We start from the raw sequence: 27,049 nt of genomic DNA, 5'->3' as shown, positions 1-27,049 counted from the left end.
ATTCTAGTTTTAAATATTTTCTATTTCTTCAACTAATAAATTATTTCTATCATAGCTTTTCAGTTACGAAACGATTATATACTAATCTCTAGTGATCATATTTATTTAAAATAGTTCGTATTGAAATATTATGTGTGTTAAAAAACGACAGACTAAATGAGAATGTTTATGAAATATTTTAAATAGATAAAGATCAATAAGTTAAATTCATATAAGAACAACTATTAGAAAAAAACTTAATAATTGAAGATGCCATTTGATTTAAGGTCAAAATTAATAGAAAAATAAGATGCCAAAAATATTAAGTTATAAAATAAGTTTATCACTAAAATTGTTCTAACTTTTTATTTTGTCTTTGTGTGTCCTAATTTCATAAAGAATTTAAAGATAATCACACTAGTCCAAGAAGATAGAAATGAATAAGAAAATTACATTTATTTATTTGAATGAAATAAGAAAGAAAGTGACACAAAAACATCATGTCAACATAAGAAAACTAAACTAAACTAAAATAAATTTACATTTACATTTGATTATATAAATTGGTCAAACCTCCTTTTTGTTTGTAGTTTGTAGTTTGTACATCTAAGAAACCAAATTCATGGCAATATTCCCGGTAGGAGTATCGTGTAGATGTTCGACGCTTTAACACCGTCAATTACAGGATTCTTATTTAAAAAACTGAAACATATGTAATATTCTCTTCACTCCAATTTCACTGGATTTTGTCTTTCTTCGATTGCAATAAGATTCAAATCATAAGTGTGTAGTGTTTGACTTGACTACTGCTAAATCACTCTGCCCCTGTCTCTTTCAATTTCTCTCCTGATCCTCTGGTTTGCTTTCTCATCCCCTTTTACTTTGTTCATCTGATGTATGTGTATGTGTATGTGTATGTGTATGAATAGACATTCCTTTGTTTCTGGTGATGTATGAAGGTCTCAATTGGTGTTGGCAATGGTGTCAGTGGTTGAAAGCCCATGGCCAAACGTGATAATAGCGGCGGAGGAGGTTGATCCCGAGTCGTCTTCAAATCCTACAGACGCGGTGTTGTTCGTTGGGATTTCATTGGTGTTAGGAATCGCATCGAGGCATTTACTTAGAGGAACTAGAGTTCCTTATACAGTAGCACTGCTCGTTCTAGGCATCGCCATGGGATCAATAGGTTTGTGTAATTCGACAATTACGTGATCATGTCTTCATTCGTTGTTTTGATTTGATTTTGCGTGGAAGAAAACAATCGGAGTTCACGATTTGATGTATGTGGTTCAGTTGAACTATAACATCATACTTTCTCCAGCTGAGGTTTATGATATCTCGTTTCCTTAGTTCTCGTTTATGATTTGAATCGCTATATACTCCCTACTCAGTTCAAGATCAACTGATTGAAACAAAGTAAGCCACTGAAAAGGGTTCAGTGTTCTTATCAATTTCAACCTAATATATTTGATGATAAATTAGATTTTTGTCCTTGTAGATAACATTAGTTAAAGTAACTATTGCAATATTTTTATGGGAAAAAGGAATTACTTACTAACTCAAAAGATCTTTCTTCTGTAGAATATGGAACAAGCCATCGGTTGGGAAAAATTGGTGATGGAATCCGGATCTGTAAGTTCAATCAACTTCTTTTCTTCAAATGAACTTCAAAAAGAAAAAAAAGTCTTTGTGTATGTTATAGTGCTGTATGCTTTAAGTCATATATCTGGTTCATGTGCAGGGGCAAATATTGATCCTGATCTTCTATTAGCTGTTTTTCTTCCTGCTCTTCTTTTTGAAAGTTCATTTTCAATGGAGGTGCATCAAATAAAGGTTTGATTCTATACTTCTTTATGATAGTGTCTGTAGTTTCCAAAACTCTCTGTAATTTTTTTTTAAATGTAACTTGTAAGATTATTCTTTGAAATAAATTCTACTTTTCTTTACAGAAATGCATGACACAAATGATAATTCTTGCTGGGCCTGGGGTTCTAATATCCACATTCATTCTTGGAGCAGCTTTAAAGGTTTTCTTTGGGGTTTTGCTGTTTAAGATGCCATTTTCTGTTTTCTAAAAAGTGCAAATTACAGAAAAAAAAACATTATAATTTGGGCACTATAGCAGTTTAACCACTTATACTTTATTGTTTTCTGTCAAACCATAAAAGTTTCAGACATTTTTCCAAATTAACCAGTTTCACCTCATATAACTCCTCCAAATGGTTAATTTAGAATTTTAGGTATAATAGGTCAAATGGTTGATTTGGAAAAAGGGTTTAGGTCATTTTTGGTCACTTAACTTTTGGTTTTGTGCTCATTTGGTCACTTAACTTTTTTTAAGTTTTAAAAGGTCATCAAACTTTTGACTTTGTTCTCATTTAGTCACTTAACTTTTGGTTTGGTCACTTAACTTTTAGATTTGTGCTCATTTAGTCACCTAACTTTTAAAATTGTGCTCATTTAGTCACTAAACTTTTGAAAAAATTTAAAAGTTTAGTGACTAAATGAGCACAATTTTAAAAGTTAGGTGACTAAATGTGACCAAACCAAAAGTTAAATGACTAAATGAGCACAAAGCCAAAAGTTTGATGACCTTTTAAAACTTAAAAAGAGTTAAGTGACCAAATGAGCACAAAACCAAAAGTTAAGTGACCAAAAATGACCTAAACCCTTGGAAAAATGTCTCAAATTTTGTATGGTTTGATTGGAAAAATAAAGTATTAGTGGTTAAACCAAAGTAATGCCCAAAATATATGGCTTTTTTTATAATTTGAAGTTTCCCCTTTTAAGAAGAACCAAAATATATAACTGCAGCTAATTTTTCCATATAACTGGAGCTGGAAAACATCATTGCTGCTTGGAGGACTTCTAAGTGCTACAGATCCTGTTGCTGTTGTTGCTTTGTTAAAAGAACTTGGTGCAAGTAAAAAACTAAGCACTATTATAGAAGGCGAATCATTAATGAATGATGGGTATCAATTTTCTGTTCCTCTATTACCTTGCCCAATTCCATTCCATCATAACAAGTTACATTTTTACATTCAGAACTGCAATTGTTGTGTATACACTTTTCTTCCGAATGGTAACTGGATCAACCTTTAGTTGGGGTTCTGTCATCAAGTTTTTAGCAACAGTATCTCTTGGAGCGTAAGTTTTTTTTTTTTTTTTTTTTTTTTTTAATCTTGAATTGTTTATATGATTTTTATGGTCTTTTTGATAATATTATTTATTTGAATTTGAATCAGTGTGGGAATGGGTATTGCATTTGGTTTGGTGTCTTATTTGTGGCTTGGATTTATTTTCAATGATACAGTGATAGAAATCACGTTGACTCTTGCTGTTAGCTACCTTGCTTACTTTGCTGTATGTTTCCTCTTAAACTCACACAGCTACATTTAATTTTATTAAATACATTTTGTATAATGACTATAATCTAAATTTCTATCTTCTTTTGATAGTCTCAAGAAGGTGCTGATATTTCTGGAGTATTAACAGTGATGACTTTGGGAATGTGAGTTGAATTGCTTTAAGCCTTTAATATTCTTTCTATATCTATACACTGAAAACAATGCTAATTTTAATCAACAATATAATATATATGAACAGGTTCTATGCTGCTGTTGCTAGAACTGCTTTCAAGGGTGAAGGACAACAAAGCTTGCATCATTTCTGGTATTTTCATACACTTTATTCTTGTTATCTTACATAGGAATCAACTTTAAAGGACAATGAATTGTGTAAAATCTTTTTAAGTGAATTTTATTTTCTGATATTGAAGCTGTTTTATAAGATTTAAAGGGTTTCCTTTCAGCAAAATTTTGCATTCATTTATCTTTATCATCTTTGCATTGACACCTAATGCGTGTTCTAGTTCTTTATTGTCTTCTTAAAACATGCATAATGAGAGTATGAGAGTACCAAATCTTTTGTAATACCCTTTTTGCCCTTCATTTTGAAATGCAGGGAAATGGTGGCATATATTGCTAATACACTTATCTTCATCCTGAGGTATGCATTCCCACAACAGAAATTTCTCTATTTCATTATTTTGAGACACAAACTTTGTGTGTGTGTTACTTAAATATGAGAAATACTTGATTTTTTTTTATTAGTTTTATTTCTTTTATGTTGTAGTGGAGTAGTCATAGCTGAAGGTATACTCGGAAGTGACAGTATTCTTAAACATGAAAGTAAGCTCTCTTATCCATTAAACATACACTAATCCTTTTTTGGACTGAATGAACAGCCTGAATATGAAAAATGACCATTTTACCCTCCTATCTAAAAGTTGTTACCACTGTTTATCTGAGAATCGTTATCAACTGACATTGTAAGGTCTTAAACCATTAAGCCTCTACAATGTATCTATAAAGATTAACTCTGGTTTCCATTAAGTCCACTAAGGGGCTGTTTGATAGTTTCTGACTGAGTAAGATCTGACTGAGTCAGAGCCTGACTGGGTCTGAAGTCTGACTGAATCTACATCTGATTGAAACCATACTGTTTGATTATGCGTCTGACTAGTTGTGCTGACTGTTGAAAATGACCATTTTACCCTTCTATTATATTTTTTAGTGGTATGACAAAAGAACAAAAAAAGTACATTGCCATTTAGTGTAGGTTTTAAAAAGAAACTAACCAACAAACTAAAGTAAATTGCTATGTAGTGCACGTATGAAAAAGAAAAAATATAGCTTTTTTATAAATTTCTTTGCAATAACCTAGATAGCAAAACCATCGTGTCCTTTTGCTCATTAACCTTCTCCACCACATCGTTCACTTTTAATCGCAAATTCCCCCACAAAATCAAAACCCATTGAATATGTTTGCATACTCAAGGTCTAAACAGAAGCTATCCAACTACAAAATAATAAAAATAAAATAAATCTATTTTCTTGGTATGAACCTATCCAACTACAAAAATCAAACAAAAAAAACTTAAATCAAGATACTTGATTCACCTACTATAAGGTTAAAAGTAATGAGCTAAATGAACACTGATGAATGCAGACTTGATTATCAATTAGGAGAAATCCCAGGTGAACTATGAACTATAATGCACACTCATGGTTTATGTATCTGGAAAAAAAAAAACAAATTGCAAAAGGAAAATATATCAAGAGAATCCAATATCTCATCATGAATCTGAAACCATATCTTACAATAAAGGGGCAATGATATTCAACAGTAGGCACCAAATTGATCAACAACCAAATATTTCATTAACATAAGGGGTTAGGGCAGTTGCAATCGATTAGGAATGAGTTAGGGAGAGAGTAGATACATAAAGAAGTATTGATAAATTTTTAGAAAAAAAAAAGGGAAAGAGAATTATACCTGCAGCTTGATTAACAGAAATGGGGGTGAAATCTCGTTTGCATTCATCGCGATGGGAAGGAGAACAAGAGAGATGGCAACAGCAGGTGGGTCGTGCTGGAGAGGACGACGATGGAAGAGGTGGTCGGCGAGGCTGAAGACGATCGAGAAACACGAGAGGAGTGAGGACGAAGATCGCAGAAGGGTTGTTCAATGGAGGAAGTTGCCAACGAACAGAAGTTATTGAGATTGGGGAAGGCGATGGAGAAGGCAAAGGGCAAAAATGAGAAACACGCATAAGAGACTCGGTCAGCTCCATTTTTTAATAGGACCGAGTCAGCTGCTATTTACCGGGCCAGAAGAATTTTTTTGTGGGTATCAAACATGCTGATTGGGCTGACCAGACCGAGTCAGTCAAAAAGTGCTGACCGGACCCAGTCAGCAAGATATCAAACGGGCCCTAAGTCAAAAAGAAACAACCCTTTAATTTTTTCCACTTTCCCTCTACATGTTTAAGCATTTTTCATATATTTTTATTATCTGTTGACACAGAAAGTGCTTGGGGATACCTCATCCTCCTTTATATTTTGCTACAACTCACAAGGGCAATAGTGGTTGGATCATTATATCCATTTTTGAGATATTTTGGTTATGGATTGGATTGGAAAGAAGGAATTGTACTTGTGTGGTCTGGTTTAAGAGGTGCTGTGGCATTGTCTCTTTCTCTATCAGTCAAGGCAAGATTTTCCTCAAATTTCTTTTATATTTAAACATTCTTAAATACTTGAATTTCATAACTAATCCCTTTTTATATTTGTTTCACAGCAATCTAGTGACACATCCACATACATTAATCGTGAAACAGGAGTATTGGTACTTTTCTTTCACTATATTGTTTCAAATTTTATATATATAATATATATATATATATACACACTATACTATACTTTTCTTTCATTTGAAACTAATTGTTTCCTCAATTATGCAGTTTGTATTCTTCACTGGAGGAATTGTGTTTTTAACACTCATCATAAATGGATCAACTACTCAGTTTATTTTGAGCATGCTAAAAATGAATACCCTTTCAGCAGCTAAGGTACATACATGAAAAAAAAGAAGGGGCAAAAGTGTCCAAAAACATTATTATTACAAAATGTTGGTTTTTTATTATTAAGTGGTTTTGAATATTTGTGGTAGAGGCGTATACTGGATTACACCAAATATGAGATGATGAGTAAAGCTTTGGAGGCATTTAGTGATCTTGTAGATGATGAAGAATTAGGTCCTGCAGATTGGCCCACTGTAAAGAAATACATCACATGTTTACATGATGCAGAAGGAGAACGTATTCACCCTCACACTAATGCATCAGATAATGATAATGATGTGGAACAGATGCATGTACTTGATATACGTATACGCTTCTTAAATGGTAACCAACTCTTCTTAAATGACTATTTTACCCTTACTCATCAATTCATTGAGATAGTATTTTTGTTAGGTGTGCAAGCTGCTTATTGGGGGATGTTGGAGGAAGGAAGGATCAATCAGTTCACAGCAAATATTTTAATGCAATCTGTAGATGAAGCACTTGATTTAGTGTCATCTGAACCACTATGTGATTGGAATGGATTAAAATCAAATGTTCATTTCCCTAATTATTATAAATTTCTCCAAACAAGCACTTTTCCTAGAAAGCTTGTGACATATTTCACAGTTGAAAGGTTGGAATCTGCATGTTACATATCTGCTGCATTTCTTCGTGCTCATAGAATTGCTAGACAACAACTACATGATTTCATTGGTAAGCATCTTTTAATAAGGAAAAAAATAAATAAATACTAAGTTTGTTGAGGTATTAACATTATTATACTTCTTACTCTTATTGTAGGTGATAGTGAAATTGCTTTGGCTGTAATTAATGAGAGTGAAACAGAAGGAGAAGAAGCAAAAAAGTTCCTTGAAGATGTTCGCATTACATTTCCACAGGTTACCCTCTAAACAATATTCATTTATAGAAGACTCATGTGCTTTTTCTTTTTCACTTAATAAATTTCAAACACTTAATGTATAAATAAATATATATATATATATATATATATATATATATATATATATATATATACACACTTGCCACCGATTAGGCATGCCTTTATGCTAACATGCTCCTTGGCATTGTGCTAACCTGCACCTAAATTATCTAATCTACAGAAATGGCATGTTTAGTGACCCTGTAGTTTGAAAATGGAATAATTACATGTTTAGTCCCTGTCCCTGTAGTTATATACTATTGTGGCCACTTTAGGTTGATTACAATTTTTTGTCCTTATAGTATCAGATATTTATAGAAATAGTTCCTGCTTCCTGTATTATCAAATATTTGTGGAAATGGTCCCTATGGAATAGTGTAATTACAGAAATTGTCCCCTGTTTCTTAAAATTACAGAATTGGTCCATGTTTAATTGAAAAGTTACAAAATGTTTATTCTATTTGATAAATGATGTCGAAAATACAAGATTATATGAATCCGATGGTATTATTAGTTAATGAATAATAAATACTTGAAGAGTAATACATTTTTATGCAAAATCATGTATTATAATTTATAATATAATGATATGATTTTTTAGGTTTTACGTGTTTTAAAAACAAGGCAAGTGACATATTCAGTGCTGAATCATCTAATCGAATACGTTCAAGATCTTGAAAAGTCTGGATTATTAGAGGAGAAGGAATTGGTTCATCTTCATGATGCTGTCCAAGTAAATATTTTCTTCCATAATTACCCTTTGGTAGTTTAAGAATTTACAAGTAATTAATTATTCTGGTTTTTTAATGCAGACTGACTTGAAGAAACTTTTAAGAAATCCTCCTTTAGTTAAGATTCCCAAACCACATGATTTGATTAGTGCAAATCCTTTATTAGGAGCCCTTCCGGAAGCTGTTCGTGAGCAAATTGTGGGGTCCACAAAGGAGACAATGAAACTACGTGGGGTGGCTCTTTATAAAGAGGGATCCAAACCTAATGGCATTTGGTTGATTTCTAATGGCGTCGTGAAGGTAATTGATCCATTTCATGGAATTGGAATCGGAATCGGAATGGTTGATTCCATTGGAATGAAAACAATTTTATCATTTTTGATAAATGGTTAATATATTTTTTTATTTCTACAGTGGGGAAGCAAGAGAATAAGAAACAAATACTCATTGCATCCAACATTTGCACATGGAAGTACTTTAGGCCTATATGAGGTGCTAATTGGAAAGCCTTACATATGTGACATTATTACTGATTCTGTAATAATGGGCTTCTTCATTGAATCTGAAAAAATACTTTCAGTTCTTGGAACTGATAATGCAGTTGAAGATTTTTTGTGGCAGGTAAGTTGAAAATAACAATTTCAGTTAATCTGGTAAAAAGTAAAAACTATATGCTATAATAAACAAATAAACAAAATACTATATTTTGGTATTTTGGTTACAGGAAAGCTCAATCATACTATTGAAATTGTTGCTTCCTCAAATATATGAAAAAATGACAATGCATGAGTTAAGAAGTCTTGTGGCAGAAAGATCAAGTATGAGCACGTATATAACAGGAGAAAGTTTTGAAATACCTCACAACATGATTGGTTTATTATTAGAAGGATTTATAAAAACACAATCGAATTTAGAACTTATTACTCCCCCAGCTGCTTTATTCCCTACTTCATCACCTGACAAAAGTTTCAGAGTCTCAGAAATAACAGCAGGTAATTTAAATATCCATTTTTTTTTTTTTTTTGAGTTATAGCAACAACGACTAATTTCATTTTTTTTTTTTTTTTTAATGTGTTAAAAAGGTGCAAGTTTTAGTCATCATGTGACATCATATGTAGTGGAGACAAGGGCAAGGGTGATCATGTTTGAGATTGGTGGATTTGAAACACTTAAAAGAAGGACATCTTCATTAATATCACATAATGCCGAAAATAACCCTGGAAGATCATCTCCCTCAAGGGAACATAGTGGACTAATGATCTGGCCTGAACGCCATATTAAATCAAGACAACTTCTTGAAAATCCCAATCACAATCAGGATCATCAACACGGGAACAAAAACTTTTCTGCTCGAGCAATGCAATTGAGTATGTATGGAAGCATGGTATGTTCCTTCATCTTTCAAAAAAAAAAAAAAAGTTTGTTGTAACATGTTTTAAACAGTTTGTTAATTTTAATATATAAATGAATAATTAGATTTCAAACGAAAGACACGGTAGTATCCATGCGTCTCCAAACGGAGAAACAAAACCACCAACCACAAAGGCGTCTCAGTTTCAGTCTCAGCCTCAGTCTCACAGTAGGTCTTATCCATGGGTCCCACCGACAGAAACCCGGCGGCTGATTTCCGTGAGATCCGAAGGGTCAGCGACAGTTGGAAGAAAAGTGAGAGTGGGAGAAATGAGGGGCCCGGGCCCACGTTTTAACCCACCATTAGAGACAAATGAAAATGAAAATGAAAATGAAAATGAAAATGAAAATGAAAATCAGGGAATGGGTTATTCAAGTGATGATGATGATGGTGGTGATGATGAACATATTGTTAGAATCGATTCACCAAGTACACTCTCTTTCACACGACCTCCATAGGACCATAATAATCTTTTTTTTTTTTTAAACCTTTTTAGAAAATTAAAATTTCTAGAGGTGTTAAAAATGTCAAGTATGGTAATAATGGTAATAATATCTCTGGTATGGTGTTGTAATTTTGTAAAATTAACAAATCAACTCCCTTTCCTTTTCTGTTTATATTCTTTGAAGTTTTAATAAATGGGGCCCACCAACCAGTCTCAATCTTGGATCATGTATTATATTATTACTTATTTTGTTATGATCATAATTAGTTTTTTTCGAAAAGTAATACTAGTAGTTTTCATAAACTTATAGAAAGATTGCTTCCACTGATTTAAACGTGAGACCTCCTGCGTAGATTCGATTCTTACCAACTCCAAGATCAAACTGAACTAAATATCCGGTTGGGTTTGGTTGATAAACAGACATGATAAAATAAAATATAATAGAGGCACTCAAATTTTTTGTTTATAGGGTGGTTCAACCCAAATACCCAGTAACTCTTGTAATGTCAATTGTTTGTTTATAGGGTGGTTCCAAACATATATAGGATTCGAGACAAAATAAAATATAATAGAGGCACTCAAATTTTTTTATCCAAATGAATATGACCAATAATTTTATTAAAATTATATATATATATATATATATATATATATATATATATATATATATACCCTTTGTATATATATATATATATATATATATATATATATATATATATATATATATATATATATATATATATATATAGTGTTAACATTTAACTAATTCTCATCCAATCTTTAAAAAAGGGATAATGACTTAAGAGGTTAACCAAGTATACCCTTTGTATATATTTGGTCACTTAACTTTTTGACAAAACTACAAAAATGGTCCATATGGTTTCTTATTTAATGTGGTTATGGTCCAAACCTTTGAAAAGTTGTAGTTTTGATTCTTTTCAACAAGTTTTGTTGTAGTTTTGGTCATTTTTCCGTTAACTTTAACAGTTTGACTGTTAACTTTTTTAAAATAAATATTATATCCTCAGAGACCATTTTTCCAACCAAACTACAATGATCATTTCTATATATCTTCTTTTTATATTTATTGAATTATTATATATTAATAAATATTATTTTTAATTTATAATATTTATATCCTAATAAATATTACATCTTCATCGGAGGTCGGACTGAAACCCACCAACCTTTTACAATCAATGATGACGGTAGTCACCTGCGATAACACCATTACCATCACCCGATCACCACTACCACTTTTAATGTTCATAAGAGTTTGTTGTCCATTGTGTCGGATATGGAGGATTTCAGCAGATTGTGAAGAGGTTGTCGCAGGTGGCTACCGAAGATGTTGGATGAAAAAAGTTAGTAGAGTTTCGTCAGGACCTCCAATGAAGGTTTTTTGGCAGTGATCCCAAAGATTTTCGTTGACGAGCAGGCGACGCTTTTGCGTATTCTGATAACTTTGTGGTGAAACTAATAAAATTAAAAAGAATTAATATTATACAATAAAATAAATTAATAATATAATAAATAATATTTATTATATAAAAAATAATAAATTAAAAGTAGACAAAACTTCAAAAATGGTCCATGTGGTTTCCGAAAATATCAAGTTTAGTCCCTAAGTTCAAAAAACCTCACAGATGGTCCCTGTGGTTTCAAAACTTTTAACAAATGGTCCTTTTCGCTAACTCTGTTAGCTTTTGGCCGTTAAGTGAAGGGCATTTCTGTCATTTCACTACCACAGGGACCATTTATGAAGTTTTTGCCTTATTTAAAAAAAAAGAAAAAAATATAATTATTTAATATTAAAGGGTCCCACCCTCTCTCTCTCTCTCTCTCTCTCTCTCTCTCTCTCTCTCTCTCTCTCTCTCTCTCTCTCTCTCTCTCTCTCCTGATCGGTCTTCCTTCCTTGAAATCGCAACCCTCATTCCCGATTCTCAACCCTAAGAGAACACAAATCAGTAATCAACAAACCAAAACCCAAATCTATCACCAATAAATCACTTATCCCCCTGAAATCTACTCAGAAATCTGCAAACATACGAAGGAAGACATTTCGATTGTTCGTGGTGGTTATTTCTATTTGTTAAGAAATCAATTCCACCGCCGGGAGATCCATTGTCGTTGTTGTGGTTGCCGGAATCTTTCTTGACGCTGAACGTCATCTTGTTGTTATGCATCCAGACTTTGAAAACCCCTTTATCGACCCCAATTTCGTTGCAGAATTCGATTATTAAGTCTTCGCCTCGCTTCTGCATCTTCCATCCGACTCGTTCAGCTAATTCGTGCATCTTTTCTTTCTGATCTTGAGTGAATTTTGTTCGGAATCGTTTTTTCCCATTCGTGCATCTTTTCTTTCTGATATGTCGGAGAAGAAATATCAGATGGGGGCAGGGGAGGGTAGCTGTTGGTCGGAGATAACATATAAATGGTGGTGGTGATTGTTCGTGGAAGAAGAGAAAGGGAAAAGGGTGAATCGGAAAAGCTGGAGCTCGAATTGGAATAATGGGAGTCTTCTTTGTCCGATAAAGATGCAGATTAGGCTCAACTGGAGCAGGGAAAAGAAATAGAGAGATTTCGATTTAATTAAAACACGAAACAGAGCTTTGAATCCTTATCTGATTTGGAATTTGAGGTTTGATTGATAACGAGATTCAAAACCCAGATGAAATCAAGCTTGTGGAAATTTGATTTGGAATTTGAATCTTGATCTGTTTAGGAAGAAGACGTACAAGAGAGAGAGAGAGAGAGAGAGAGGGTGGGACCCTTTAATATTAAATAATTATATTTTTTTTCTTTTTTTTAAATAAGGCAAAAAGTTCATAAATGGTCCCTGTGGTAGTGAAATGACAGAAATGTCATTCACTTAACGGCCAAAAGCTAACGGAGTTAGCGAAAAGGACCATTTGTTAAAACTTTTGAAACCACAGGGACCATCTGTGAGGTTTTTTGAACTTAGGGACTAAACTTGATATTTTCGGAAACCACAGGGACCATTTTTGAAGTTTTGACTTAAAAGTAATATTCCAATAAAAAAGAATTAATCCAAAAAAGGAGTTAAAAAAATTAACCAAAAGAAATTAATAATTTTATAATGCAGTATTTTGTAACATCCCAAAAATATGGATAAAATTTTGTTTTTAAATTCATTCAAGTCATACGATACCAATCTCAAAATAGTCAAAAGTGTATCATAACAACGTGTTATCAGAGTACAAATTTCCAAAATCTCAAAATGTGCAAACCATAGGGTGATGTGGTGCGATTAGGCCGCGCCCTTCCCCTTCGAGCTGAAAGCACCTGAAACATAAACTGAAAACTGTAAGCACAAAGCTTAGTGAGTTCTCCCAAAATATCACATACCATACAAACATACAGCCAAACATGTTTGGGTGCTTGCAATCCCCTTCGGTCTATTTCAACTGGATACTGTCAAGCGTATCTGGGTGCTTGGAATCCCCTTCGGTCTATTTCAACCGGACACTGTCAATCATATCTGGGTACTTGCAATACTCTTTGGTCTGTTTCAACCGATGATGCGACCTTGGCTCCGACCACCGACACTGAGGATGAATTCCTTCGTCGAAGGGATCTGCAAGTCACAACAAGCAAGGTCGTCAGCCGTTCTCTGGGAGGATGTCCTGGGAAAACGCTCCGACGTTCAAGTCAGTGGGAGATATATGGGTATGAGTGATGAGAACTGAGAGAGATCACTTACTTCTTAAGACATGATGGAGATCCTTCTATACTAAGGATCCTCGTTGGTCTGTAAAGGGGACAACAAATGTAGTTCCGAAAGGATCCGTTACTCTGATTGGCCAATCGTGTCCGCTCTTTGTCACCTGTAGTCGTTGTATTTGTCCTGTAGCGAAGAGTGCTCTTGATGGGGCCGGACCTTCCGTGCGGGTGTCTCACCCTGAGGAAATGCTCTGGCGCTAGGGCCCTGCTGGAGTGACCATGTTGGGCCTGGCTAAGCTGACTGGAGAATCCTCTGGCCCGAGGATCCTTCTCTTGGCCCGCGCCAGGAGGCGCGTCATCAACAGGCTTGAGTACGCAAGTGTACGCATGGGTACGCCCAGCGTACGCCAAGATCTCCCCGATGATGCTCATGCAAGGAGTATGTCGTGCGTACCTAATGTACGCCCAATGTACTCATGAACCCTTCACCACCCTTTAATTGAAATAAGTAGAATAATAGATTAATTTCATACCTGTCGACTCAGACGCTACATATTTATTAGGATATAAATATTATAAATTAAAAATAATATTTATTAATATATAATAATCCAATAAAAAAGAATTACTCCAATAAAAAAATAACTAAAACAAATTAATAATCCAATATAATAATAATTATTAATATATAAATATTATATATTAAAAATAATATTTATCCATATATAATAATCCAATTAAAATATCCGATAACAAAGAACTTTAAAAAATTTAATTAAAAGAAATTAATAATCTAATAAAACAATATTTATTAATATATAAATAATATATATTAAAAATAACATTTACTAATATACAATAATTCAATAAAAATAAAAAGAAGATATGTAGAAATGGTCCTTGTAGTTTGGTTGCAGAAATGGTCCCTGAGGGTAAAATAGTCATTTTAAAAAAGTTAACAGCCAAGCTGTTAAAGTTAACAGAAGAGGGACCAAAACCACAACAAAACTTGTTGAAAAGGACCAAATCTGCAACTTTTCAAAGGTTTGGACCATAACCTCGTAAAATGAGAAACCACAGGGACCATTTTTGCAGTTTTGTCTAACTTTTTTTTTCGTGCACTGTTAACCATTAAACTTGTTTTTTTGTTTAAAATATACCATTATGACCGGTAATGAGGATTTTTCCGGTTTCCGGCCAAGTATGATTTTTCCGGTCATTTTCTCCGGTCAAAATAGATTTCCGATGAGATGAGTTATTGACATATTTTTCAGATTTCTTGTTTCTCTTTTTCTCTCTCTTTCTTATCTTTTGCCTCTTCTCTGAAACAAACCCAAATCAAGGTTTACATACACAATCACAAATCTACAAATCGAATCTGAAAAAGGGTGTTCTTAAGCCAAAAAAACCTTTGGACTTCAAATAATAATAAAAAATAATAATAATTCAGAACATGTAAACCCTAGAACTCAATCTTGAAATAGAGCAGCCTAGAAATCATAAACCCACTAAAATGTTGTGTTCCTAAAATCGTAAACCCCTACTGAAATCTTAAACCCACAACACGATCTTGAAGTTCTTGAAATCAGAGTTCAAGGGGTTTTCGAGTTCTGAAATTGTTTTAAGATCTGCTTAAGAATACCATTTTCCAAATGTGAAGTTCAAAGAGTTTTTTGAGTTATCAAAATTGTTTCAAATAATCAAGGGTTTCATGTTTGAAATCTGAAATGAAGCTTCAAAATCTGAAAAGAAACTTGAATAGCTCAAAATGTGTATGTGTTTATGTTTCAGATTTTAGAACCCAAAAAATCCTAGGAAAAAAAAGTGTCATCCAAGAACTTCATTCGCCAGAAAAATCATGTTTCAAGTCATTATCTCTTTAAAAAAATCTGAATAAAGACATTAATAATTTACAAATAGATTAATTAAGGGAAAATGTCATTGTGGCCCTACGAACTTACACATTTTGGTTTAAAAGGTCCATTTTGTTATTTTTTGGTTTTATAAGGGCATGAATTCACATTTTACCGGCTTTTAAGGCCATTTTCTAAAAAGTGAAGGGGTCACTCGGTGACCCCCTTCCCAATCAGCCGGTTATCTTGTACGTGTCATTAAAAAAAGCCAACTCATACGCCAAATCAAATGCTACGTAATGTATCATTAAATGAGATATGTAACCCTTCCTCTACAAGATATATTCTTGTTTAGTCGGTTTCATCTGCCCCTTTCTTCTCTTTTCTTCTACTGTTCCTCGAAAAAACTCTCCCTTGGATTCTTGCTATGCCCATCTACATGAAGATCGATCTTCATTTTGCTGGTATGTTTACAAGGTATCCAGTGATCAGTTACTCAAATGGAGCAGAGTAGAGGTTTGAGGATGTGGATTTTGCTGGAATGGACAAAAACAAATGTGTGTTGTTCATTCAAAGATTCGTAAACGAGACATGCATTAATGTGTAATTTTTCATGCCCGATATTGAGTTCCCTGATGGATTGAGGATAATAACAACTGATAAAGCCTACCAGGAGTTGATCGAAGTAGGGTATGATTGTGGTTGTGTAATTTCTGTGTACATGGATCATGTTGGTTTTAATGTTCATCAATGGATTCTTGATGAGATAACTGAAGTATGCACCCCCGAGGACAAGTTTTCTGGTGTAGGTGAAGTAATAGAAGAGTTGCATGCTGAGACCGAAGGAAGCATTGACCTAGATGAAGTGCAAGTGCAAGGTAATTTGGACGATAACATTGAAGATGGTGATTTCATTCCAATGAACAAGACCTTGAATGATGCGTTTTTGAACAAGTTATGCCCCACGGAGCAGCCAACCCCAGACAGTCCACCTCATGAGGATCCATATGATCAGATGGATGAAAATGCGCCAATTCTTGAGGATGTAACAACTTTTATTGAAAATGTTCATTGGAAAAAGCAAAATCATGTATTAGGAATGAGATTTGAAAGTCCTAAACAGTTAAAACATATGTTGTGTAATTATGTTGTTGCAAAAGGTTATCAATTGTGCTACAAAAAAATTGACAGTATGAGACTTTTAGTTAAATATTGTTCAGGGCGGTGCAAGTTTAGATTGTGGGCTTCATGGATGAGTGAAGAAAATTCTTTCCAGATTAAGTCTCTTATAGATGAGCATAATTGTGAAAGAAATTTCAAAATGGGGTTAATTGTAAACTATGCATGGATTGGTAGCCATTTCACAACACAGTTCTTACAAAAACAAAAAAATGAGTGTTAGGCTACTTAAGGAAGAAGTGAAACAGAAATTTGGAATTGATGTGAGTATGGGACAATGTAGGAGAGCAAAGAAATATGCAATTGAACTAATTGAAGGCACACTAGTTGAGCATTATGCCAAGCTTTTTGTCATATGATGAGGAGATAAGAAGATCCAATTCAGGATCAACTGTCAAAATGGATGTCAACAGTATGCCTGATGGGAAGACATATTTTAGTAAGTTTTATATATGTTTTGAGGGGCTGAAGCAAGGTTGGAAAGGCAGTTGTAGAAGAGTAATAAACCTAGATAGTTGTTTCTTAAAAGGGTTATGTTGTGGAAAGTTGATATGTGTCGTAGGAAGAGATGCTAACAATAATATTTTCTCAATGGCATGGGCAGTTGTTTGTGTGGAAAACAAAGAAAATTGGAAATGGTTTTTGGAGAATCTTAAAGATGATCTAGAAATGGTAAATGGTTTTGGTATTACCCTGATGTCAGATCAACATAAGGTATGTCACTTACTATACAACTTAATGTAATTTCTTAATGAATTTGTATTTTCTTAACAAATGACCTTATATTGTGTAGGGGCTGTTGGAGGCTGTGAAGGAAGTATTGCCTACTGTTGAACACAGATAGTGTGCAAGGCATATTGTTGCCAACTTCAGGAAACGATTCAGTGGTGTACATTATGAGAGGATGTTTTGGAAGGCATGCAAGGTATCCACTAAGCCTTTATTCAATGCAGCCATGAAGGAAATCCAACTACTTAATCCTACAAAATTTGATTACCTTATGGAAAAGAACCCAAATTCATGATGTAGAGCTTTCTTTCAAGAGGGCAGGATGTATGGTGCAGTTTAAAATGGATTATCTGAAAGTTTTAACAATGTCATTAGAGATGCAAGAAAAAAAAACCAATAATCACAATGTTAGAAGAAATTAGCTTGTATGTTATGGAGAGGCAATTCAATGTTAGAAGAAATGAGGTGCTAATTGGAAAACCTTATATATGTGACATTATTACTGATTCTGTAATTATGGGTTTCTTCATTGAAGCTGAAAAAATACTTTTTGTTCTTGGAATTGATCATGTAGTTGAAGATTTTTTGTGGCAGGTAATTTTCTCTGTAATTTTTTACTTAATACAAAAAGCTTTTTGTGACATCCACCAAAACTCAGGTCAATACTCATCTAGAACCTCGTCATTTCCTTGTGTGCACTTAACTTGGCTCTAGAGTACAAGTTGAACTAGGTTCGCGACTTAATAGATCCCTCGGAACAATTAGTGTACCTTAGCTTGTATTGAACGATCACATTGATATGTGAATGAACCAACTGAGTGGTAAAGTGTCAAAGTTGAACCTTAAGTCTAAACATAAAACTATGTTCGGTAGACCACAACCCTAAAATTTCCATATTGGAACAATCTAATGCTTAACAAGGTTAAGTATTCTAAGCTAATATGAACAAAATTAAATCATAATATGAACCAACTATTAAGTTGATGACAAATTCAAATAATTCATAATTCCAAATGTGAACCAAAAGTAAAATCCAAGGATTTCAAAATCCTACAACCACATATTATGAACCCTTGTTACAATTGGTGAAATATGAGAAATTGATTTTTATAAAAATTAAATCACAGGTTATCATTTTTCTAAATTAATTCAAGAAATATAAGTTTACAACTTATTTCCAAATGTAAATATTTCAATAAACCCAATAAATAAAACCCTAGGAAATTATGATAATATTTGAGTTTTTATAAAATTTAAAGCCTAGATTTATAAAAATTCAAGGGAGGCTTTTATTATTTTATCAAATATCAAGAAAAATACCCACTCTCTCTCTCTCTCTCTCTCTCTCTCTCTCTTAAAAATTCGGCCATTAGGCCTTTCCCTCTTCCCTATGCCTTAAAACCCATTATTACAACTCATATGGACCATTTCTACACTCTAACTCTCTCCCACTCTTTAAGAAACCTTTCCTATCCCTAAAACCTCTTCTCCGTGCCTTAAAACTCATTTCGGATTTTTGAAGGTCTTTAAGTGTTCTTGCTTCACTCAAGATTAAAACCAAGGTAAACAACACAACCCTTTCTCATAGTTTTACGATTTTACTTCCTCTTCTTCATAGTTCTTCTTTACTTTTCGGATTCTATGCCCTTCTATGGCTAGAAATCCTTGTTTTTACTCTTGGTGTTTGTAGATTCTCACCATAACACCTTACATGTGTTTGAGATGGTGAAAATTCGGGATCAAACCCATGCTAAGAGTGAAAAGATGCACATATGTTCATATGATTTCAAAAATCGAGTTTTACACCTTCTTCTTCATTTCTTTTGTGTTCTTACATAAAAAAAGCATTTAAACCACTTCTAGTACATCTTGGATGCTTATTCACTCCATGCATATGCTAGAAATCGGATTTGTGGTGCAATCCTAGTGTAAGATTCGGTGGTTCTAAGGAGTTCTCTATCACATGAATGAAACACCCACTTTGGGGCCTTGGAATAACCCTAAATCTAAGAATTGGATGCATGAACCTAAAAGTTTCTTGTTTTTCTGTAAACTCTAGTTTATTGTTATTTATCTTCGACCATAAAAGAAGTATGCATGTCGTCTTTGTGAACGTACCCCTAAGAGGGCACTCAAAGCAACCAAGGATGGCATGCATTCTGTCAGAATATTTTGTTCAGCTTTGAACGGACACAACTCACTCATTACTAAACCAAATCACGATATTCTTTTTCTGAGGGCTAGTTCCTTGAGTTAGCTTTCAAACCCAATTGTTCTTACTGTAAAACATTAAATTTTTTATTTTTTACAATGTTTACAAAACAGTTGCGCAAACAGAACTTTTTCTGTGATCATTAGTTTTTCTTTACATGATCAAGGGTCTTGAACCCCACCTTAAATCTGGGGAAAATAATTTAGAAACTTGACATATCCAACGAATAATGCCTAAAATTTCGTGGATTAAAACCCCACTGAATTTTCTACAGAAATTCGTGAACTTTCAGCTACATCTAGAACTCATGCACTATATTGTGCAACATTACTTAACTTGTTGGGATTCAATACCCCTATTTTGCTTCTAAATATATTTTGAACAAATTGTTTTATGAAAGTTCATTTTTACAAGTGATGATCTGTAAAACCCCAAGGGCTAGAACCAATTTCTTATTTTTATATAAAAATAGTGAATTAATGGCTATAAAATCAAAATAATCGTTTTCAGAGGAGATAAAAATCTAAAAAATTGTAGTATTAATATATTCACAGAATAAGAAAGCCATGTAAAGTTTAAGACGATTTGGACACTGTTTGGTATTTTATCCATATTTTTCGTTAAATTGGAGCATGAACTTACAAATTCAGGTTATTGGATTCAAAAACCCTAACCAATATTTTTATCAACCTTCGGAACATTATGAGAACCTGTAAAAATTAAATTGAGAATTTTAGAAACTATTACCATTTATTTTGAGTTTTCTCTATTAATTGGGCTTTAATTTACAAATAAATATCAAATGACCTTCAAAAATGTCTACAAAATTTCTGGACACCAATGCCCTTTCTTAGAACCAGAAAATCAATTTTTGTAATTTTTGGAATTTATTTCCATGCCTTTGTGAAAATTTGAACAAATGCATTATGAATTAATATTACCGATAATGAATCGTACACACTTTGGACACTTTTACGACACCACTAGTTGGATAGGTAGTTCCTAGAAAATAGATTAGTGAATTATATCTCACTAGAAACTATTTGTTCCGTAGGACGCTATTAGGAATCACACTCGTCAATATCGACCCGCGAAGCCCAAGCCACAAATTTTCCATTGTGAGTATTCACGCCTCCCCCTATTTTCGGTTTTTAAATGTTTTGGGGTGGAAAACATGCTACAATTTCTATGAACATTACTTGATAAACTTGTGTTAAGAACTATATGATATGAACTTTGTTGTATGAACCTTGTATTATGAACTTGTACTATGAATTTGGTGTTATGAACTTGTATGATAAGTCCCTGGAAAACTGATACAACCTATTGACTCGTATTCGAGCCGATGGTCTTATAGATAACGCTATTTGGGGTTGACAACCCCCATTCACCCAGAATCGCGAGTGCATATTTCAATGGACGGACATCATGGGAACCATGAACATGATGGAATGGGGCAAGAACGGTCGTTAGGCTTGGTTGTGAATGGAATGCAATGGCATTCATCATTTTCTGAACTAGAACTTTTATTGAACAAACTATATTTTCTTGTTGAAATAATGTACTATTATAAACCTGTGAACTCACCAACTATTTTATAGTTGACTCTCGTTTTTGCATGCTTTTCAGGGAACGGTCAGTAAATCAATAAGACACCAACATGATTTAAGTTGTTGCTTTTGTTATGTTTTAAACTATGTATTGTAAAAACTGAATATATTTGTTTTGTACGCGATGTAAACTTAAAACGCTTAATGTTTATGGTTGGTACTCCTATTTACCTTTTGTGATGAGACCTTAGACTATCACTCTTCGTGTTTCCGCTTTAACGGGGTGTGACACTTTTCCCATTAAATTCTAACTTTTTACAATGCATGTGAATTGGATAATTGTGATTATAGGAAAGCTCAATCATATTGTTGAAACTTTTGGTTCCTCAAATCTTTGAGAAAATGACAATGCATGAGCTAAGAAGTCTTGTGGCAGAAAGATCAAGTATGAGCACATATATAAAAGGAGAAAGCTTTGAATTACCTCACAATATGATTGGTTTATTATTAGAAGGATTTATAAAAACACAATCGAGTTTAGAACTTATTACTCCTCCAGCTGCTTTATTCCTTGCTTCATCATCTGACAAAAGTTTCTGAGTATGAGAGATAACAGGTAACCAGGAAAATTCTACTTTTCTTTGAATTAAAAAAAACAACATAATAATTGTTTTTGTTGATAATAAAGGGGGAAGTTTTCCTCACCATGTGATAGCATCATCATACATAGCTGAGACGAGGGCAAAGGTGATCATGTTTGAGATTGGTGGATTTGAAACACTTCAAAGGAGGAAATCTTCGTTAGTATCACATAGTGGTGATAATATTAATAATTACCCTTCAAATTCAAGACCCCCCTCAACAGAACATAGTGGATTGTTGAGCTGGCGTGAGCGCCACGTCATCAAGTCAACAACATCTTGAAAATCCAAATCCCAATCAAATGGATGAAGAGAAAAAAAAAACTTTTCTGCTAGAGCAATGCAATTAAGCATGTATGGAAGTATGGAATGTTGGTACTTTGTATTAAAATATAATATTTTAATACAAAGAAAAACAAATAAATGAAAGTATTTGAGATTTTTTCAATGACTGACTCCATGTATATGTATAATCAGATGTCTAATGAAAGACACGGTAGTTATCGTGCGTCGCCAAAAGGAGTAGCAAAACCAGCAAACACAAAGGCAGCGCACAGCAGGTTGTATCAGAGGGTCCCACTCCCACCAACAGAAAACCAAAGACAGCTGATTTCTGTCAAATCCGAAGGGTGTGCAACAGTGAGAAAAAAACAAACTGTGGGGGAATTAAGGGCCCTATGCCAGAATCTATTAGAAACAAATACGAAAGAAAATCGGGAAATGGAAATGGATTACTCGAGTGATGACAATGATGACGAGTCTGGTGGTGAAGATGAACATATTGTTAGATCGATTCACCGAGTACACTTTCTTTCCCTCGACCTTTGTAACCACTTTTTTTTTTTTTTGTTAGAAAATTAAAATTTGAAGTATGGTAAGATATTTGGTAGGGTGTTGTAATTTGTAAAATTAACAAATCAAGTCCTTATCCTTTCCTGTTTATATTCTTTTAATAAAATAGGTAAATGAAATCCTGTGAATCCTAAAACCCAAAATTCAGTCTTGTTCCATGTAAGAACATCCACAATGGGAGTTGATTAGGGGTTCAATAGAATTTAATTGAATATAATATAGAAGAGGGAGAGGGTAGAGTTGAATGGGCATTGAACACATCATAGGCAATTTGAGTGCAAAATTGTGAGTTTTTCATGAATTAAATAGAATATACCCATTTTCTCTTCTAGTTGGCACTTCATTCGACCATCTTCATTCAAATCCCATGCAGATGCCCTAAGATCGGTCAAAATGGTCAAAATAACAAAAAAAAAGTTAAAAATAATAAAACAAATAATTTATTTTATAACCCTAACTTGGGAGTGTCTCTATATCTCATCAAACATAGTAACACTGAATAGTAAAACACATTAATATTTTTCAGTATTTTGGTCTCAGGTTTGGTCATATTTCGGAGGCCTTGTACGAAAATTTAGGTCCTATATTTTCTTTTTGTAGAATATTATTAAGTAATTTTCTCATGGTTAATTAATATATTATACTTTCATATACTATTTTACTTATATATATATGTTTAAGAAACGTGTTCTGTGTTCTTAATCGAAATCAAAGCCAAAGCATTTAATGTTTCTTGAGAAATGGTAAATTGCAAATAAATTTTTAAAAGTTTTAGTTTTGAAAAACTTAATTTTGCTAATGTAATGGTAATGGAAGCAGTCTATGATATTTTGTATGTTAGACAATAAACTAGATAAGTGTTTATTTTTTTTAAGAAATTTAGTATTGATTTAGTTGTATTATATTTAACTAGATTATAACCCGCGTTAAACGCGGGGAGCGTATAAAAAAACATAGAATTGTAAACATATATTACATCATAGGAAGCATGACAATTAAAAGTACATTACCATAGCTATTTTAAATTCATTATCATACATTACAATAGCTATTTTAATCTCATAACAACTAAAAGAATAAATAAAAAAAACTAATAAATCATAGAGTAATATAAAATATTTAAATAGTTCATTACAAAAAACAACTATGTTCGAATGCAAATTAAAATATATATAATCACTAATATCTACTTGACATAGTCACTTTATCAAAATCAGAACGGATTGAAAAAACTTGTTGAGAAGGATGTGCCGGAACCACATACTCAATCGTATTTCCTTTAAAGAAATATAGGGTACTGTTTCTATAATCTCACCATTCATGTGCACCTTCATTGTAGTTACTAACATCTACTTTAACCCATCGATTTTGAATGAAAACCCAAATAGCCCACAAATGATCTCCACTTACAGAGAAATATCCCAATTTTCCGTGAAACTTGATCAGTCTCGACGCATACGGTCTGAAGTCATTAATAATAGAAGGTGTAAATATGAGTATATGTTCTTCTGAATAAATATCAAATCGCAATATGGTATCATTAGATAATAAGAAGTAAACGACACCGCCACTTGTAACTGCTTCATCAGAAACAGGATAAACAGATGATGGTAACTGGATATTTTGAAACTCCCTCCATTACCATGTAGCAGATGGATAAATTTCGTTATTACCATCCTAAAAAAAAGAACGTTTATAAAAATAGATATACAAAATAATAAAGTTGTTTTATGTAAATGAAGTTAATATATATAACCTCATGAAACTGATGAACCAACTCTTGTGCATTTTTTTTATAAGCTTCTTTGCGTCAGAATCATATAAAGTAAGTGAGACCGAACCGGTAATATCTTCAACTATAATGGTGATTTTAAAACTGAAAACATTGATGTAAACAGATTTAGTAATATAAATTTATATAATTTAACAAAACAATATAATAATATTTATAAAATAAGTTTCAAAACCTGGGAACAACATAAATGACTTTGTTCATGCAGTTTGAAGTGTTACAATAAAAAACTTCTTTATCTTGAAAGATAAAAAAGTGTAAAAAAAAGCATTAAAAATAGAAAAAAATAATACTGTTAATTAAAATTTAATAAAATAGAAATAAAATTTAAAGATAAAGTATCAACAAATTTAATAACATAGAAATAAAAGAGAAGAACTGAAATCGATAAACATCCATATTTTTCTGCCAGGAAATATTCAGTAAAGTCCAACCTATTATCTCATTATATACAAAAAAAAACATTTTATTATTATTAATTTTGTTAAAAAAAACAACTTATTTTGTTTTATCGTTTAAAAGAAACAAAGTTACAGGTATCCAAACAATGTGACCGGCTGATTATATGACCTGACACAATTAATAATATGAAGAAACCGACATATTTAATTGATTATTAAAACTAATAAAGCTATATAACAGATTTCATTACATAGAATAAATTCCAGTGAAGGGACCAGGAACCAAAATCACAAGATTTTGAATAATTGTAAATTTATCAGATTGATAAAAAAAGAAAGGAATAATAAGAGATTTCATTAAATAGACTAAAGTTTATTATTAAAAATAATAATGTTGATTATTAAAATTATATGAATAGAAGTAAAAAAGCATAACAGAAATCGAATTTAATTTTTTTTTAATAGAAATAACATAAGAATTTAACAATCTAAAAAATAAAGTGTGTAAAAACAGTACCTCCTGGTCAATAAAATCATGTCTAGGCTTGCGACCATATTAGGATTGTTTATATAGGTCGGCTTCCAAAGCATGACGACTTTAACACGTATGTTCCAAGACTCTTTGGATGCATTGATTTCAGCAACCTTATCAAAGACGACCTGATCTGCATTGTTAGCTGCCATGGAATACTATTATCTGCAATGAAAGGAGATAATTAGTTAGAGAGAAATTGTTTGTGAATGAAAAATCATAGATACTATATTTATAGGGAAAATATAAATTTGGTAAATGTTGATATGACATAGAGATTTTGGAATGTAATATCATTTCCATACTTAAAATATGTCTTATGTATGGTATGATATCGAAAATAATTTCAATATAACATGTAAGATATAATTACAAAAATAGATAAAATCATACCTAATTTAAGATAATAATTACCATATAAAAAACTGTAAATTTAAAAAATTGTAGAATAAGAAAAAAATATAATAAATATATAATATTTAAAAAAATATGAAATATAATTACAATAATAGAAGGTGAGTACAAACCTTTCTGTGGACATGATTCTGCTACTTCAATTGTACGTTTTCATCAATATTTGTATATTAGAAAACAGTTTACTATGTTCCAATTAAAATTTGTCACTTGGACTCCAAACAAAAGAATTGATATAAAATTTCAAATATGACAAGAAAATATTGGTTGATGATATTTGAGTTCAAAGTAATTAAACGTAAGTGTTGATATTTTAATGAACAATAATTGTATGTGAGCTAGAAAGTCAAATTCTGACTTTTGTAATGGATGTTAAGTTGTTAATTTTGAAGGATAATTTAGGAAATAGGACTCAGATTTATAAACTTTTATTTTCATTTGCAAATTGTGACTTTAATTTAACATAAAGAAAAAACAAAACAAAAGGTTTCGACATATTTTATAACACAACAAAATTTGGATATGCTAACTCAAAGCAATATTTGTAAATACATTATTTTCACGCAATTTAGCTCACTTTAAGTATTAAGATTATAAGATTCTCTTATAGATATCATCCGACTTTTGCTGCTCCAAAGTTTCTGATTCATTCTGTAAAAAAGAAACTTCTGTCATGATGAAGTAATGAACACTTCATAAAAAAAGTAACCATATGATTATATGAACAATATCTTAATACTTAATACCATTTTGATCTGCTCATGCTCAGTGATAATATTTTTGACTTTCTTGTTGGCATTCTCTAGCAAGTTTGTAAGATCTAATCAAGAAGCAAAGTTAGCATATGTCAAAGTAGATATTGCCTGAAGCAGTTCAGATGAAAAATAAAGGACGAATGATTCAAGCATATAATCATTAGTACATGAGACACTTTAGAAATTAAATGCATGACTACTATTGATCAGCTCCTTGAAGTACCTGCACTTATATTCTCAAATGCAGGACTACTATTGATCGGTTCTCCTCTTGTCTGACTCATGGTACACCTGTAGTAAAGGAAGAAAAATAATTAAAAAAATAATAATAATAACAAAAAAAAGGGAACACAGAACCTTCCCATTCTATCATCTGATCCAAGAAAATTCATATCAATCCTCTTTCTAGCCATTCCAAAAGAGAAACATTCCATTACCTGTAATTTGTAATTTTGAATTAAAAATGAATGTGAAAAAGAAAATTGTAGAACGTCAACGAAAAAGTCAATATCACTTACAATATCAACAAAGAAAGGTCGATCT

The 27,049-nt window shown here is 32.4% G+C and overlaps 1 protein-coding gene across 2 annotated transcripts; it reads left to right on the top strand.

Annotated features, from left to right (window-relative positions):
* Positions 1-586: 586 nt before the first annotated feature.
* SOS1 (sodium proton exchanger, putative (NHX7) (SOS1)) lies at positions 587-10,139 on the top strand. 2 transcript variants are annotated; one of them, XM_079052659.1, is made up of 24 exons: positions 587-836; positions 939-1,165; positions 1,561-1,611; positions 1,721-1,812; positions 1,929-2,006; positions 2,794-2,951; positions 3,025-3,126; positions 3,225-3,342; positions 3,438-3,490; positions 3,586-3,651; positions 3,943-3,987; positions 4,114-4,169; positions 5,848-6,032; positions 6,121-6,168; positions 6,284-6,391; positions 6,493-6,727; positions 6,797-7,099; positions 7,187-7,284; positions 7,927-8,058; positions 8,138-8,356; positions 8,471-8,677; positions 8,781-9,048; positions 9,139-9,440; positions 9,533-10,139. In XM_079052659.1, the coding sequence occupies exons 2-24, from the start codon at positions 958-960 to the stop codon at positions 9,923-9,925; spliced, it is 3,525 nt and encodes a 1,174-aa protein (XP_078908785.1). In that variant the 5' UTR covers positions 587-836; positions 939-957; the 3' UTR covers positions 9,926-10,139. The 2 variants fall into 2 exon arrangements, with proteins under 2 accessions (XP_078908785.1, XP_078908786.1); XM_079052660.1 differs by lacking the exons at positions 587-836; positions 939-1,165 and adding an exon at positions 1,196-1,395.
* Positions 10,140-27,049: the final 16,910 nt, after the last annotated feature.

The sequence above is a fragment of the Lactuca virosa genome, chromosome 5, assembly GCF_052849685.1.
Source record: "Lactuca virosa cultivar CGN04683 chromosome 5, Lactuca_virosa_CGN04683_v6, whole genome shotgun sequence".
Classification (NCBI taxonomy): domain Eukaryota; kingdom Viridiplantae; phylum Streptophyta; class Magnoliopsida; order Asterales; family Asteraceae; genus Lactuca; species Lactuca virosa.
Note: the sequence above shows the minus strand (reverse complement) of the source record. Positions and strands in the feature narration are given on the sequence as shown.